The 17479-nt window shown below is 36.5% G+C and overlaps 2 protein-coding genes across 2 annotated transcripts; both read left to right on the forward strand.

The window, feature by feature from the left end:
• Nucleotides 1-3469: 3469 nt before the first annotated feature.
• ripply1 (ripply transcriptional repressor 1) lies at nt 3470-5688 on the forward strand. Its single transcript, XM_084386406.1, has 4 exons — nt 3470-3631; nt 3789-3867; nt 4654-4727; nt 5024-5688. The coding sequence occupies exons 1-4, from the start codon at nt 3564-3566 to the stop codon at nt 5232-5234; spliced, it is 432 nt and encodes a 143-aa protein (XP_084242532.1). The 5' UTR covers nt 3470-3563; the 3' UTR covers nt 5235-5688.
• A 2342-nt stretch (nt 5689-8030) lies between these two features.
• On the forward strand, nt 8031-17269 carry LOC311277461 (transmembrane gamma-carboxyglutamic acid protein 3-like). Its single transcript, XM_084387771.1, has 4 exons — nt 8031-8416; nt 9168-9213; nt 10666-10826; nt 13904-17269. The coding sequence occupies exons 1-4, from the start codon at nt 8351-8353 to the stop codon at nt 14447-14449; spliced, it is 819 nt and encodes a 272-aa protein (XP_084243897.1). The 5' UTR covers nt 8031-8350; the 3' UTR covers nt 14450-17269.
• The last annotated feature ends 210 nt before the right edge of the window (nt 17270-17479 follow it).

Genomic DNA, 17479 nt, shown 5'->3' on the forward strand with positions numbered 1-17479 from the left:
CGCTCGTATGTATTCTAAATGGCAGATTATACACTTACGAGAATACTTGATTAGTTGGTGGAAGTAATTACACATTAATGAGCACATATCATTTTGAAAGAACAAAGTGTTTTTTGCTAAGAATCAACTTGTGCAGCTTTAACATTGATGGTATACTGTGAATCATTATATCACTTTTTTATCATTATAAGTGCATATTTAAAAGGAGGCATTGTAGAATGTATGTCATTTTGTACATAAAAAGTAATGAATCTGTTTTTGCCTTTTTTACTTTTACAATGTCAGAATAAGGTTTTAAAGATAGATTTAAATGCATGTGGCTATACATTCATATAAGTATAGGCTATTTCCCACTTTTTTTGCTTAGAATTATTTCCTCAATTTCTAACAGCAGTAGTGTGTGTTTTAAAAAGTATATCTGAGATGTGAGAAACATTTAAATAAGCCTCTGAAATAATTTTGGAATTTACCACAATTATCTGAATCTTGGCTTGAGGGAAAGGTTATGGGCCGGCCACAGCATTATTAAAATATTTTGAAAACATAACTTAATCAGACCAATCAATCAATGTTAGCGAGCTAGACATAGGTTTAACATAAACAGTTTAAACTGGCACTATAGTGTCAGTCACATGTTAGTTCAAATCTTTCATACAAAAAGAAAAAAGAAATAATAATTTGACTCTACAGTACGTCAATTAATTACAAAAACAGAACACATCTTCATTTATACTGCATGCGTGCTCTAACTAATCCATTTCTTGTTATTTTAAATTAAAGATTTGTGTTGACTTGCTTTAAAGAAAACACAGTGGTCAGGCTTGGGGAGCAGCAGGCTGGTGATTACTGACATTCCTGACCATGGGGGAGAAGATTTTTAAGAGCCGTTAGTGGCAGGGGGTTTCCAAGGCTCTGAGATCAGCAAATGTTAAAACAGACTGGGACTAGACAGACCCCCATAGGCCAGAACACTCCCAAATGAACAGAGTAAACAACTGCCACCCTCACTGTCTGATGCTCTGTGCTTTTCTATCTCTCTATCTATCTATCTATCTAGGCCTATCTATCTATCTATCTATCTATCTATCTATCTATCTATCTATCTATCTATCTATCTAATATTCCTATATATCCACCCATCTATCCATCCATCCATATATCTATCTATCCATTCATCCATATATCTATCTATCTATCTATCTATCTATCTATCTATCTATCTAATATTCCTATATATCCACCCATCTATCCATCTATCCATCCATCCATATATCTATCTATCCATTCATCCATATATCTATCTATCTATCTATCTATCTATCTATCTATCTATCTATCTATCTATCTATCTATCTATCTATCCATATATATATCTATCGATCCATCCATATATCTATACATCTATCTATCCACCCATCTATCTATCTATCCATATATCTATACATCTATCTATCTATACATCTATCTATCCACCCATCTGTCTATCCATCATCTATCTATCTATCTATCTATCTATCTATCTATCTATCTATCTATCTATCTATCTATCTATCTATCTATCTATCTATCTAGCTAGCTAGCTATCATCTAGCTATCTAGCTATCTATCTATCCATCCAAATATCTATCTATCGATCCATCCATATATCTATACATCTATCTATCCACCCATCTATCTATCCATCATCCATCATCATCATATAAAAGGTATCCTATAAAGGTAAATAAAAGGTATTATTATTATCCTATCTATCTATCTATCTATCTATCTATCTATCTATCTATCTATCTATCTATCTATCTATCTATCTATCTATCTATCTATCTATCTATCTATCTATCTATCTATCTATTTAGCCACCCACCCACCATATCTATCCATCTATCTATCGTCCATCAATCTATCCATCCATCCATTGCTATTTCATTTGTATAATCTAATGTAACCATTACGCTCAGTCATTTGACAAATAGCTATAGCCAATGCTATTTACAATATAGGCCTATAGCCTTTCATAATGACTTGGAAGGAATTAACTTTGTATCATCTAGGCTATTTGCAAGACGGCGTTTGCCTTTCACCTCTTTTACTAATTAGATTAGTAAAGTGAACGAAAACACAACCGTTAATTGATTGAATCGCATTATCTGTAATCTCAACAGTATGTTTAAGCAATAGCTCGTCGCTATCTTGCGTTGTCCATTTGTGCCTTTTGCCTGACGCGGGTCAGTTTGCTGGCTCTATAGGAGGTCGGAGTGACGCAGACTCGCAAATTTGCTCCTCCAAATGGAGCGACGAAGTCCATCAAGCCCCTATTAGGACCTCATTAAATTCGCTTTAGTGAGATATTTTGCACCCTTCTTAACGGGCTGAAGTGTGAACGCGTGCTTTTAGACAAACAGCGCGAGACGCGCTCGGACTGACCGCGGATCGGCTTCAGTTCTTCAGCTTTTGATGACTCCTGCAAGTGTTTAAGTTAAGAGCTGTTTTCAGATCAGCTGTCGAATGCAGTAATTAAAGAATCAACAGACAGCAGAGACGGGTCATTAGAAAATCAAAATGTAGCCTGTATAGGCCTACTTCTAAAGGTTCATTTTAAAATAAAGATTTTTTCTTTATTTATGATAACACTCTATGATTTAAAGGATGAATTTGAGTGTTATAAATTGCGTTGTAGGCTACTATCTACAAACTAGCTAAATAAAGGCCTATAATTACCTGCATTTAAAAAACAACAGGGTAAGCCTACAAGCATTCGACACTAGCCTACATTGTAGGCCCTATAGCCAATTTAACGCTTAATATTATTTCTAACATTTAGTTTTTAGTAATCAAACGGTTGCTATCTATAGGCCTACAGTACAAAATCAAAATGGTAACAGGGTTACCTAACAAAATAACTTGGGGCCAGTATTTTATTTTAACAGCCTAACCCCCCAAAAAAAATTTTAATACAATTTTATGTCAACAAAAAATGTAAAAAGATTTTTAAATCGATCTAGGCTACTTTGTCTTTCCATAGCCTATATAGTCTGGGGAATAGTCTACTCTACAGCAAAGGTAGGACACACTTTTTGATCTTGTGATCACGACTGCGTATTGCCTACTCCTTAATTTAATGTAGCCACGAAACCTAACTAACTAACTATATTATATATGGTCGCAGTCCTGTGTCGCCCCCCCGTCGTCTTTCTCGCAGATGGTGTGCAAGTTTGCCCCTCCGTGTTGTTGCAATAACCTCACGGTACCAGATTTCTCACCCTCACGCTGGGGCGCACTGTTTATACAACTGGAGAAGTCTTCGCACCAAAATGTCCATAGCAGTCTATATCCCAATCATTTGGCAAACAGCACCAAACCCCCTCTCAAAACAACCTCCGATCATTTGGCATCAGCGGCACCATCGCCCAGCCCCGCCCCTGCATCACCAGCTCCATATAAACCCCGAGAGCGAATCTCCTTCATCCATTCACTTCGACTCATCCACAGCGCACATCGCTCGGAGATCTTCCAAAAACAGGACTATTTGGGACTATCGCCAAGAAAAAGAGAGAAAGAGAAAGATGAATTCCGTGTGCTTTGCCGCTCCTCTTTCCAATACTATGAACACTAAGATCCAGCAGTCCAGCAGGTGAGCATTCTATTCTATTCTATTCTATTCTATTCTATTCTATTCTATTCTATTCTATTCTATTCTATTCTATTCTATTTTGTTTTGTTCTATTCTTAATTGAAAAGTTGACTGTTAAATGCACAGCTAAAATATTACTATCATATTCGTTCCACAGCCCAGCTTCCCTGTGGAGACCGTGGCTCGTGACCAGAAAAGATGCTCAAACTGAATGCCGGAAAACCAAGCTGGCTTGTGTAAGTTTTTCCACCACTGCAATATTTCAATGGAATTTCCATCTGTTTAGGAATGTTATTAAACACATGATACCGTAATGAATTCCTGCCACCACAGTGCTATTTATTACGCTGTTAAAAAAATGATTGTTGGTTTAACCTAAAAAAGTAAGTTGGCTGCCTGGTTGCCTTAAAATTTTGAGTTCATTGAAATTAATACAATAAAGGAGATTGATTTAATAAATAAACTCAAAATATTGTGTTGTCTGAACGGCATTATTTATGACTAAAGATACAAATTTGTGATAACATCAGGCTACATGTTTTTTTTAAAAAGCAGCATCAGGTAGCTTTAAGGTGACAGACAGGCATGTGGTGAGCATTAGGCACCGCAGAAGGTGCGACCGTGGAGCTGTTTCATTGCCACAGAGCCATTGCAAAGGCAAACTGAGAGCAGTTCTAGCACTGAGACACTCAGCCATATGGCACCACTGTCTGAGTGTGAACACTGAGTCTGTGCCCAGCGACGAGGTGTAGGGGAAAACAGCTCCCAGAGAGCAAGCGCTAACTCGCTTGCCAAGATTTAAGCAGACACCTCTTGCTAGGTTTGGGAAAGGGAGTTGGAGCCAGTTTCCCACAAACACTTTAGCCTGACACCCTCCATGTCACAGCTTTCGCATCCTGCCCAGGGTGTTATACACCCACGAAGCTGGCAGTGATATCACCTCATAAACACTGGACAGGAAGCATTGTTTGAGTTGTGTTTTTGTGCATGCGGTCTTACACGTCTTTTCTCACTCTTTCCAGCCTTACTCCAGGCCAGAAGTGCCCAGTAACACTACAACAGATGGCAAGATGCAATCTTTCCAGCACCCTGTCAGGTCAGTGCACATTTCATTTTGCTTGAGCAATGGTTTTGTTTTGTAACACGATTTTCTTTTAGCCCTAAAACCCTAATCTGTTCCAAATAAGGCTTATTTTACCATGCTGAAAAATGCATTTCCTTGCTCTATTTGCATACTTTCACTGTAAATAAAATCGCTGCCTTAAATATTTAAGTAATCAACTTGGATGATTAAGTAATTTCAACTTAAATTAAATTTTTTTTTAATTGCTTTATTCTTTGTATTCCAATATTTTTCCAGTGTATTTACCAATTTATTTCTTCACACATTAGGCTGTACTGGCCCAGATCGAAATCCTTCGACTACCTCTTCAGCGACGGCGAGTCCCTGCTCCGAAATTTCCCAGTGCAGGCCACCATTAACTTCTACGATGAGTCAGACAGCGAGGAGGAGGAGGAGGAGGAGGACAGCTGTGATGAAGATGACGACAGGGACGACGACGAGTGTCTTAAACTTAACAGTCACTTCACCAGTTACAACTGAGAGTTCCACCTCACCCGCCGTCTCTGCAAATGTGACTTTACGCTGAGGGAAAGTTCATAAATTTAACATAGACACTGGATAACGCCACATCGCGCTCTATTAGAGAAGTCGTGCCATCAATAATTCAGTGCATGGACATGGTCCTGTCTTATGAGCATCTAAAGCACAAGCAGAATGATTTTACTGATTGTTTTATGCAGGAAACACCAGTTACACGAGGCTTGCGTAAATGTATTTCCTGTTAGGAACAGAGAAAATGCATTCCCACATTGGGAATTGTTGTTTTAGATCGATCTCAGGATTCTTACCTTCTTTTGTATATAAAATTCTATTTGTATTCTATTACCCATCCTTAACTTATGATTCGTGTACTTTAATGTATATATGTATTTATGGCATATTTTTCTACTTTTGTACTTTTGACTATAAGAATAAAATCTATTTAAATGAGTGCAAACCTTGTCTGTTTGGGATCTGGTCTCTTTTTTGAACTGGCTCGCGTCCTTTGATGTTCTCTGACACTATCTGTTGACTAGAAGGGGCTCTGCTGTTTGTCCATGTTTCAAACAAAAGAGGTTTGATAAAGGGCACTGTCCGCAATGACAATGTCCTCCTAAGAATGTCTGATGTTCAAGATTGGACTCTTTCTGTAAAGTCCTAGAGTCAACAGAGACCTTACTTGATGGCTCTGCTTATCTATGAATAGATATAGGAGAAAAAAGCAGTTTCTTTTATATATAGGAGGACACAGTATCAAAAAGCCACGGTTTGCTTTCAATATGTTTGTTCTTTATAAATTAAACATCTGTTTTCTAGCTTTCATTTCCCCTGACAAATCTTTTTCAAGACCTGCCAAAAAGTGCTTATTGAATAATAATAATTCCATTAAAAAGTGACATGATAGAAGCATGCAAACCCTTAGAATATTTTAAAATGAGTATTAATTACAGAAATAATTTACTTTAAAGGAATAAACGTGCAAACTGAATGTAATGTTTTCTGACACTTAATTGCGTGTTATTTACAATTAAATGAAAACGTATTATAGTTTATTATTGAAATATGGCTGAAGTGTACTGCTGAACTGACAGTCATTTATGATAAACTGAAACATAGGCTACTTTAATGTCCTTTTTTGAAACTTGTATTGCATGTCTTTAAATATATTTGTAGTACACATTTGTAGTGATGAATTTGCACTATATTAACTTTCAAATAACAGACTACAGTAACAATTATAATCACGTGCTTTAGTATGTTAGTCAACGCATCAAATACTTTAAAGCGCAAAAGATGACATGACAAACATAATGATTTAAAATGTACTTTAAAGTAAAACCTTCGCTCTCTTATCTTCAAGCAGTCTAACAGAATTAAGATTCAGTACAAAATGTCTAATATACATCATTTAGTTACTGAAAACTTCAAAAGTTTGGTGGACATTTAGGATGGTCAGCCCAAATTGGTTGTTACATTTAAAGGTGAGTTTAAATGTCATTTTGCAGCCTTGTGACATACTGATATTACAAAAATCTGCTGTGGCAAGCTGTTTTAGCATTTAATATCCCTCGTTCTACCAGTCGTAATTTAGTTTTGACTAGTCAAAAATCCAATTCCAGGTGCAATTTTGACTCGTCGTAATTGATATTAAGATATCTATATATGCTTTGAAGATTATCCACAATGTTATTTTGAATAGTCATAATGTACGTACATTCGAGATATCTATGCTATTTTGACTGGTTATATTACTCCATTGACTTCCATTGAAAAAATATTTTCTGATATCTACAAATAAGCTTTGACTAGTAGAAATTGTAATTAAAGATATAATTAATTTTGTACTAGTATGGCAAATCATTTTAGAATTAAATACCCCTGGCTTTACTAGTCATAATTTAGTTTTGACTAGTCCAAATTTCAATTGCAGTTATGTATTCAGCAATTTTGACTAGTCATAATATGTATTGAAGATATCTACAATGTTATTTTGACTAGTCATGCTTCCATTGAAAAATATTTTCTGATATCTGCAAATGAGTTTTGACTAGTAGAAATTGTAATGAAAGATATCTATAATTGATTTTGTACTAGGCATAATTCTAATGAGAGATATCTCAAATTACAATTTTACTAGTGATATTTAAATTGGAGATATCTAATTGAATTACCACTAGTAAAAAAATATAACTCGAGATATCTCTAACTGTGTTAGTCATAATTCAAATTTAAGAAAACTTTCATTCTTTATCATTAAAGATATCATAATACATTTTTAGATATCTCAAAGTAATGTATTACTAGTCTAATTACAATTAGGCCTAGATACCTTGAATTGTATTTTTGACTATATAGCCTAGGCAGAACTTAATAATAAATACCGTGAAGTGGAGTTAAAACTCATTTAAAGAAATCTACAATTTAATTATGGATATCTCAATTGATTTTCTTTCTGAGATATCTTCAATGTAGATATCTGGAATTAACATTCTTACTGCAAAATTACTTTATCTGAAACATGCACACAAATAAATATACATATACATGTACAGTACAAACAATATACATAATGGATTGGCGCTCATAACTGAAAACAGCAGGATTTCACCATCACAGATCTCATAATACAAAACAACACTCCCACCTTGTGGGAAAAAATTGTAACTATCTAAAATATATTTATGGATAGGCAAACCATAGTTTTATATGCCAATTCAGCCTGCCATACACGGCTCCATCACAAGCGGCTAGAGTTAAAGAAGAGCGGTTCGGCATTATGGGTAATGCTGTCTTTTAATACAAGGCGTGGCATCAACAGGGACCCCTGAGTCTTGACTCTATCCCGATATCATGCTCTTTCTCTAATTAAAATATCACTTGTTTGCCCTCCGCGTTCATGACGATAAGAATAAAACATTAACGTCTATGCAAAATTACGCACCGGTTTCTTGAAACTATTTCGGAGGACTGTATACGTGCGCACAGACTACACTACCCAGTTTAGAAGTATGACTTTGCGTGTACGAAATCAACAATGGAATTTCATTGGACAATCAGGGGGAATCCGTGACTCCTATTGGCCCATCCGCATGTCAATCAAAGGGCATCCATGACTCATGTGTGTGCTGCTCCCTCGTTGGAAACAGGGATGGAATGGACTAGCAATTGCTACAGCCTGGAAGGTACGCTTTATTATTATTTTGCGTCTCCCCCTCCCGAGTTACAAATGTACACGTTATTTTCTTTCGTTCCATGGCAACTAAAAAAATCGCTATAAATAAACCTCTTAAATCACACAGAGATCCCATCTAAGGACTATAGTCAGTCAAATTGAATATGTGTCTCTTATTAATATTTTATTTGCTTTTAAGAAAGCTATAAAGAATGGCTTTAGTAATGGCTGTAATTACAGCGAATTGTTTAGTCAATATTTAATTAAAACCTTTGCACTTTTAAATAAAAGAAAATCTATTTTACATCTAGCATTTTAAGTATGCTTTGCATTAGTCGTGTTATTATGTCTTTTATTTTTTTTATTTGACGCGCTTTCAAGATAACGTTAAAGGTGAAATTACGCTGGGCTGATATTTTTCGCATGTGACAAAGCGATAGTAACTTTCGAATTAAATTAATTCGTTAAGGAGTGAGCTCGAGCACGAGTGATATAAATTTAGCTCGCGCATCTCTCTATCTACCCGCTCCGTTACTATGGGAACCTCCTCCCCCGCCCCTTCTCCCTCCCCCATCTGCACATCTTTAGATGCAAGGGCTTATAGATTTATTTAGTGAGATCATCAGATAGCAGTCTTCTGTTTATGTGACATTTTAGAATATTGTGAGCAAAGCCTATGCCGTAATTATGATGAATAACAACAGGTATGCACGTAAGAGAGCTTTTTTCAACGCTTTAAATGCATATTTTCTTCTGCCCAGGTCAAAATACTTCAGATTGAGTTCTCTTGTGGTAGTATGGCAGCAGGTAAGTGCCAGATTTCAACAACTTCATCTTGAAACACTGATATGGTACATTCAGATTGGTCTGATCTAAAAATAACCCAGCAGCCCTTGAGCAAAAACCTGATTTCAACAAGTGCAACATGTTCAAAGATGAACAATCAACCAATCAGATTTGAGGGACAAGTGTCAAGTTTAGGTTTAGGTTAGGTGCTTCTTCTATCAGTGTTTTTCACCTGTCAGTCATCTGATTTTAGGGATAACGTATGGGTAGGGATAGGTTTAGGGGTAGGGATATGGTTAGGACTACATTTTTGAACAGGAATTTTGTTCCACGATCAAAAAAAAAAAAGTTTTCCCAGGAACTTTCCCAGGCGTCAAGAACAGAACATTCAGTTCTTGGCGCTTTGTTAAATGACACAAAACCTTGATGTAATAGATGGTGTGTCAAAGTTCTTTGGGTTCCTGTTGCTCTTCTGAAGCCCTGCTGTACTCTTTCAGCATTGACCCATATTACAAATTGATGCATATTAATTTAGGTAATAGAATAAATTAAAATAAAATAAAATAATGTTTCTAAAATAATGAATAAAAATTCAGTCACACTTTAGGGTCCAATTCTCACTATTAACTAACTATTAACTATGACATTTTGCCTCAATAAACTCCTAATTACTGCTTATTAATAGTAAGTAAAGTAGTTGTTAAGCTTAGGTATTGGGAAGGATTAACAGATGTAGAATATATCATCATGCAAAATAAGGCATTTAAGTGCTTTATAAGTATTAATAAACACCCGATATCCTAGTAATATGCATGCTAATAAGCAACTAGTTAATTGTGAGAATTGGACCCTAAACTAAAGTGTTACTGAAAATTCTGTTTTCTAGATGCATGTTTATCATGTTGTATTGTGAACAATTCATCTGTGCATATGTTTAATTTAAAAAAAGAAGAAGTTTTTTACCTCATAATGTTTAATCATAATGTCATAACTGAATCTACTGGTAAAAATGCAGACTTGAAAGTTCCAGTAACTTGAATTAAAAAAACGTAGTTGTCAGAACTTGAAAAACTTAGCTGACACAACTTAATAATTGTAGTTCTTCAAAACTTAAAAAATTAAGTTGATATCTTCAACTCAAAAATTCTGTGCGGTCGGTTGCCTTGAAAATTTGAGTTGAACTAACTTCTCTCTGGTGTTGTATGTAGGACTGTTTGATTGATGGAAAATGAATGAAATGATTAATGGATAGAAAATCATTCTTAGAATAATGGCAAAAAATTGATTTTTTTCTATAAGTAATTGCACATTTTATGGGAACGACATAAGACCGTTTTGATTTTATGTATTTGACAAGCCTTATCCATCGGCAAAGGCATGAACTTACGTAAACTACATATACACAACAGAACAAACGTAGAAACACCTTTGCTCCCAGTAGCTAAAACATACAGATGTCTTTTAATCTCTCAGCGTTTCTAGATGGCAAGGATGCAAACTCTCTCCTCAAACGTTTTCCACGGGATAATGGTTTCCTGGAGGAGCTCCGGCCGGGCAACATTGAGAGGGAATGTGCCGAAGAGAGCTGCAGCTTTGAGGAGGCCAATGAAGTGTTTGAAAATAAGGAGCAAACGGTAAATACTGTCTTTACTAGCAAAAGCTTTAAACAATTCAATTTCCTGTGTTTATATTTGTGTGTGTGTGTTTTTTTTTTTGGTTTGCCATGCAAGTTAACAATATTGCAAGTCTATTGTACCATTGTTCTGATATTAGGTGCTTTCACACATACAGGTTGTTCCTTTCAGAGGCCTGTTGTCGAAATGCCAGCAAATCAGTTCTGGCAATTTGCTGGCTGAGATAATGCTTTATTATGGTTGTGTGTGAACAAGGACTTGCAATGTTTGGAGGATTTTACATAAGAAATCTGCTGGCGTAGAATTTGAGCCTGTCGCAAAGTTCTTTGGAATCAATGCAATTATGTCACTTTGTTTACTTGAGGCCAACGTGACTTACAGATCTATTATAAGTGGGTGTTTTATTAGGTATTACTATTGGCACTTTTGGCCCTGTGGATTTATAAAAAAAAAAACTCACTTAACTGAAACTTAAAACACACTTTTGCCTCTCTTTTTTTTTTTTAGAAAGTCATGAACATTTCTATCTAAGGGACGGCCCCTGTGTACGGTCCATACACGACACCATTTTTAACTAAAAACAGAAGACTTTTTATGCGTTTTGGCCGTTCATTTACACGACAACGGCGTTTTGGTGGCCTAAAAATGCAAACTTTTGAAAACGACAACCTTATCATCTCCGTGTAAACTACAAAAACGCGAATCTGTGAAAACGGTGATGTCATGCACATATGTAGGTTATTATGTGTTTTTGCAAATGAAAGGATACAGATATTAACAGTAAGAAGAAAAAAAAGAGGGGGGGGGGGGTGCATACAGACATTATCACAAGTGGTTATAAGAATTACACAAATCAACACATAACATTTTGTCATCATGAAAAATGAAAGGTTCCATACATCAGACTGATGATGATGCATGTTTTCGAAGACTTTGTGTTCAAAGGTTTTGACACGTTCTTAAAGGAAGTAAAACGGGACTTTATATCAGAGGAGAACATTCTAAAACTGGGATTACAGTGAATGTTTCTGGCTTTGTGAAGATGCAATTTGATGCAGCAAAAAATACAGTTGAGTATTATCAAGATTAACATCCTTAGAATTACAATCGGACAAAAAATGATAAATTATATGTAATTTGTTGCTATAGGCATGTGCGTTCGGCTCGAGTGCACTGTGGTAAAATAATGCGTATGAGCGCAGGCGCTAGTCTTTCTATACAAAGTGACATCGCCAACTACTTGTCTGGCATGCATAATACAGCGTTATTAGTCATTCTTGCAGATCCGTGTGAATGGGGATCGCTTCGATAATGTTGTCTTCTGTAAAAAGAAAAAACTTTACTGTTCCATTTCCATCACTTCTTAAATCCATCACTTCTTTCATCTTAAATTACTTTGGTTTTAATGGCATTCTGTGATGGAAAGTAAATGATATTTTAAACATTTTTGGTATAAAATGGGCAAATCTTTGGTCTAGTTAGGACTAATTTCATAGCTAGCATTTTATTCACAGTTATTTGTATAGTGCTTTTCACAATACATGCTAAATGCTAAATATACAAAAGTAAGTAATATTTAACTTTAACCAAAATTACAGTTCGATTGGAAATGAAGATTTAGAAATATTTTCCGTAATATATGGTGTTTGTTTTCTGAGTCTGTTGTCTCCTTGGTAAACAAGTACACTATCTTTTAGCTTAAGGCCAAACTAGAGTGCAGCATTTGGGTTCCAGGAGTAAAAATCCCATTCATTTCCTCCATAGGGAAATTGTTTTTTAACAAAAACGTATAAATCATAAGACATACTTGCTGTGAGCTATGATGATATTAATCGATGGTTTTATTGAAGTCATCGGCCTGCATCATTTCAACTTAATATTTTTTTAAATAATTGTGTACAATAGTGGAATTTCTGGTGACAAAGTACAATACCCATGAATCTCCACCAATCAGAGAATCGCAACAAAAAAATCGAGCCAAAAGAACTACTCTCCACTGGAAATTACGCAATAGTCAGTCTATCTATCTATCTATCTATCTATCTATCTATCTATCTATCTATCTATCTATCTATCTATCTATCTATCTATCTATCTATCTATCTATATATATATATATATATATATATATATGTATAAACCCATCAAATCAATTAATCACGATACATAAAAGTTTGTGATTATATTTGTGTATATTATATTTATATACTATATACTGTATATGTCTGTACTGTATGTGTGTGCATGTGTGTGTATATATATATATATATATTATATATGTGTGTGTGTGTGTATACAGTATATTTATACACTATACACAGACATATTTATAATATATATACACACATATATTTTATGTTAGATGCGATTAATCGCAATTAATCGATTTGACAGCACTAATATATATATATATATATACATATATATATATATATATATATTAAAGTTGTTAAGTCCACAGTCTTGTACGTCTTTGCTTTAGATCAAAGGTTACACTGTTGTGATTCACCTCAGAGCCGGTTAGTTTGGTTTATGGCTTATAACTCTTAAACAAAGCATTTAAAAAAAAATCTCAGTTCTTAGGAAAATACCGGAACCAAGTCCACTGAAAAACTGGACGTAAAAAATAACACTAAAAAAATGGTGGAAAAGATGCCACAACTGTGGGACCAAAAAACAAAAAAAACCAATGAATAAGAAATCTTTGATTAGATAAATTATTTTTTCTTTCTTTTTGTTAAACACATTTTTATAGTTTACAATTAAAAGTCTCAGTCTGTGACAAGGGTAAAACAATATAACAAAAGAAAACATGTAAATCTGTTAGTTGTAGACCCTGGGATGTAAAAATGTGTCATCCTTAAGAAATGGTTGTTTTATAGAAAAATTTTTGTCAAATTGAAATTTTGCTCTGCTATTTTTCAAACTTTACTGAGGCACATTTGGTTAAAGCAAATGACATCCGATTGAGTTTTAATGGCGTTCTGGTGGTGGTGTGTGAATGCTATAAGTGTATAAAACACAGAAGGCCACTGCAATTTAACAATGTGTAAAAGTGGCTATCCCTTCATTCATAGATGGAGTTCTGGAAAAACCGCAGCATCTACACAGTGAACAGCAATGCCGATTCGGAGCGCTCGGACACTGTGTACATGGTGGTGCCCCTTCTGGGCTTGGCCCTTCTCATCATCATCGCGCTCTTCCTCCTCTGGCGCTGTCAACTGCAGAAAGCCACGCGCCGGCGTCCGGCCTACACCCAGAACCGCTATCTGGCCAACCGGAACGCCCGCAGCCTCCCGCGCATCCTGGTGCACCGCGAACCTCCCACGCACTCAGAGAACTCTCACGCCAATGACAGGCCCAGCGTGGTGGTCAGCGGCGCCGAGAGAGGCGGGGCTTCAGTCACCGCACAAGACGCCCATCATCACGCCGGCCATTCGCAGAACAATCGCTCCCTGTACGTACAAGATTCGTCCTTGTCCGTAGCTTCCCATCTGTCCGGTGCGACCCCGCCGCCATCCTACGAGGAAGTCACCGGCCACTTGGAGAGCAGCAGCGATGAGACGACAGCCCCCTACAGCGATCCTCCGCCCAAATATGAGGAGATTGTGCTAGAAAAGTGAGAGCTTTCATAAACAAGGACACATATAGCGGTAACCAAACGTTAGGGATGCACTGGTTCCCAAGCACTTATCCCAATGTGTCTCTTACTCTGAACAGAGCGCGCAGGCTATGTATTTGACGGTCGCCTTGTGTCGTTGATCGGTTTGTGGGCCGCACTGGTTAAACGTGGTTGTTTTTCAAGTCTCAAAAGAGTCCTGCCTTCACACTCGTACAATCTTCTCACCCTCTTCACATCTACTTCAACCGCTCACTCCACAACGCATGACAGCAGCAGCTGCACTTCAGAAAGAAAATGTACAGATGTAAGCGAAGAAGAGATACGTCCCTCAACCGAGAGTCGGCAAGTTGCGCTCTGCGTCGTAATCGCGTCGGGCGTCAAGCTTCAGAGCCTTCTAGGAAACGAAAGGATTGTTCATGATGTGCCAAATCTAACTGGTGTATCGTAGGAATGCTCAGACACACCGAATATTTCTAGAACGTGTGCGTCTTGTGTTTATAAAGTCGTGATTTCATAGATTCCCTTACACTACTAAGTATACTAAGCCCTGTGAAATCTTATACCAGCAGTATCTCTAATCCACACCAACGTCAGAATTAGTAATACACTCTCACGTGTACATTGTAACGCTGACGGGAACAAAACAAAATGCAAAACACAACATCCAAATCATATATATGTTACGATCACGAGCCGTTTTGTGGAAGATGCACTCTCACGTATGCACACAATTTGATTGTTTACAGACACGTACACAGAAATTCACATAGAATGTGTGTGTGGAACTAGGCCTTAGAAACAAGAAGAATAGTCAATCAAATCGTCCGCTAGGCTGCTTGTGATTTTATGGTTATCGAGAGATTTTACCTCAAACGCTGTGCTCACACAATCGCTCTCTCCCAAGACACAAATGCACAAAAACTCAAACTAAAAACCTGTGTTTGGGGTCCAATCATTGGATAATACAACATTCCAGGCCCTCAATTTCTTGCTTTTGTTGTTCTCCCCGTCATTCTCAGACTGTTTACAATGTGTTTTATTACTCTTTTTTTATAACAGCGTAAAAACTGTGTGATTTTGTACAAAGCTTTCTGTGGCTTTTGACATCCCCAGGTGCTATACTGTACTATAATGCTGCTTGTTCTCACTGCTCGTTTTCCCTCCTCATCACTATATCTCTGTATACACGGCTTGTGCTCTACCTAGTCAACCAAACATGCAGCTGAATCATGTTTTCCAGCTCAGGTTTAAGCCAATGAACTGCTGCCATTGCAGTAAATTTGTAAATAATCTCTCACACTGCCAACTTCGAGTGAATGGGATATTGGGCTTAAGGTACGGTCACATTTACTGTTGTTTGATGAATTTTTGTGGGCAATATCCAGTTATTTCAATGTAATTCGGAATTTCGCTAATGTGACTGCACCTTTAGTGTTGTGATGGGAATATCACAGTATCATTCCAATATAAATGGAAAAGCGACATTACAAGTAGGTCAGTGGGTTGTTGGGCGAAGCACTAAAACTAATGGAGCCTTAATATAATTGTGCTGAAAACACTGTATTATTATAAACTGCTAAACTTTAGCATGACCAAACGCTTTCATCCAAACAGTAGAGCGAATGGATTGGACATAAGCAAGCACAGTATTGGAAGGATGCACTGGGGAAGTGAGGTTTGACCTTGCCTCTCCTCATTGAAAATGGACGCACTGCAAACTGCTTACTCGGCTTGAGGCTCGGCTCATGTCTCCTGGGCCTCTTACTCCAGCCGCAACAATCAATCCCATGATGCCCTGACAGGCTGTCTTTTACGCTGATGGAGCACCCAGCTCAGTAGACGCCTTTGATAATGGCTGGCACAGACTGCAGATCAGTTTCAGACTGATAAGAGAATAGCATAGACAGCTCGCTACAGTGGATGACAAGCGTTGAGAGGTGGGCAATGAGTCGTAAGTTACGGCTGAACGTTACGATGGCGTATGAAGCAACAGGTTTCTAATGAACGACACTATGTAAGAGGTAGCAAGAACTGAAGATAATGTCAAGTGTGGTTTATCTTTGTGTTTATTTTAGACCAAGAGAGAACTGTACGCGTGAAGAAATGTGTCAGGGAATGTGTGTGTGTGTAAAGGTGTTCGTATATGTATGCCTGTTGCCAGAAGTCATGTTTCTGTCTAGCGTTTGCGCTAGTAAGAATGTGCCACAGGAGCCACGGGCTTGGCTTTATATGCTAAATATACATGTTATATCCAAAACCAAAACATAATGCACCATTGTTGTTCTTCAAGCCAAACTGCATGATTTTTCAATCATATATGCATTTTGTTTTTTTATCATTTATGTATATTTTTCCACTGTGGCTCTGATTATCTTAGATCTGTTTGTGCTGGTTACACTAATTTTGCATTTAAATTTAAACACATTTGATTAACATAAGCACTACTGGTATTGTAATTCATAATTGTATGATAAAATTGTACATTTGTGTATGTCTTGTGTCAGATGTCCTCCATCTTAGTCACCATGGCAATTTCTAAACCAAATGGATATAATATATACTTGAATATCCATTTGTGTGAATATACAATACATATAATCAGATCTGTTGCGTACAAACGTCAATTGCGTAAATGGTAAACTGATGCATGAATCTAGTTTTATTTTTTATTATTATTATTACTTTGGAAGTATTTCATATTCATATTTCATATTTAAGCTTGAATTGGGGGAAATTCGAATACAGCTCTGTGAGCTCACTTTTATTCATGAGTGCTTTGTGCTTTGTTTAAAGCATTAATTCATCCATTAACTATCTCACCAAAATAAAATTACAATTTCTTGTTCTCTAGTGCTTTTAATTAGGCTTTAGTTGTTTAAGAGACCATTGACTTAAAAAAAAAAAAAGTCTTTGGAGTCTTCCATAACAAATCTGTCTTTTTCTTTAAAGATTTGACCCACATGCATGTTAACAGAGCTTCCAATGAGATTGACATGTTTTGAAAAAATTATGTTAATCTGGTTTTTGTTAC

Source organism: Rutilus rutilus, assembly GCF_951802725.1.
Source record: "Rutilus rutilus genome assembly, chromosome: 18".
Lineage (NCBI taxonomy): Eukaryota > Metazoa > Chordata > Actinopteri > Cypriniformes > Leuciscidae > Rutilus > Rutilus rutilus.

Excerpts from the sequence above, each read along its gene's own strand:
- LOC311277461 (XM_084387771.1), top strand. The coding sequence starts at position 8,351 with ATGTGTGTGCTGCTCCCTCGTTGGAAACAGGGATGGAATGGACTAGCA. Across the intron at positions 8,417-9,167 it reads CAATTGCTACAGCCTGGAAG|GTCAAAATACTTCAGATTGA; the intron begins GTACGCTTTATT and ends TCTTCTGCCCAG. Across the intron at positions 9,214-10,665 it reads TTGTGGTAGTATGGCAGCAG|CGTTTCTAGATGGCAAGGAT; the intron begins GTAAGTGCCAGA and ends TTAATCTCTCAG.
- ripply1 (XM_084386406.1), top strand. The coding sequence starts at position 3,564 with ATGAATTCCGTGTGCTTTGCCGCTCCTCTTTCCAATACTATGAACACT. Across the intron at positions 3,632-3,788 it reads AAGATCCAGCAGTCCAGCAG|CCCAGCTTCCCTGTGGAGAC; the intron begins GTGAGCATTCTA and ends TTCGTTCCACAG. Across the intron at positions 4,728-5,023 it reads TCTTTCCAGCACCCTGTCAG|GCTGTACTGGCCCAGATCGA; the intron begins GTCAGTGCACAT and ends TTCACACATTAG.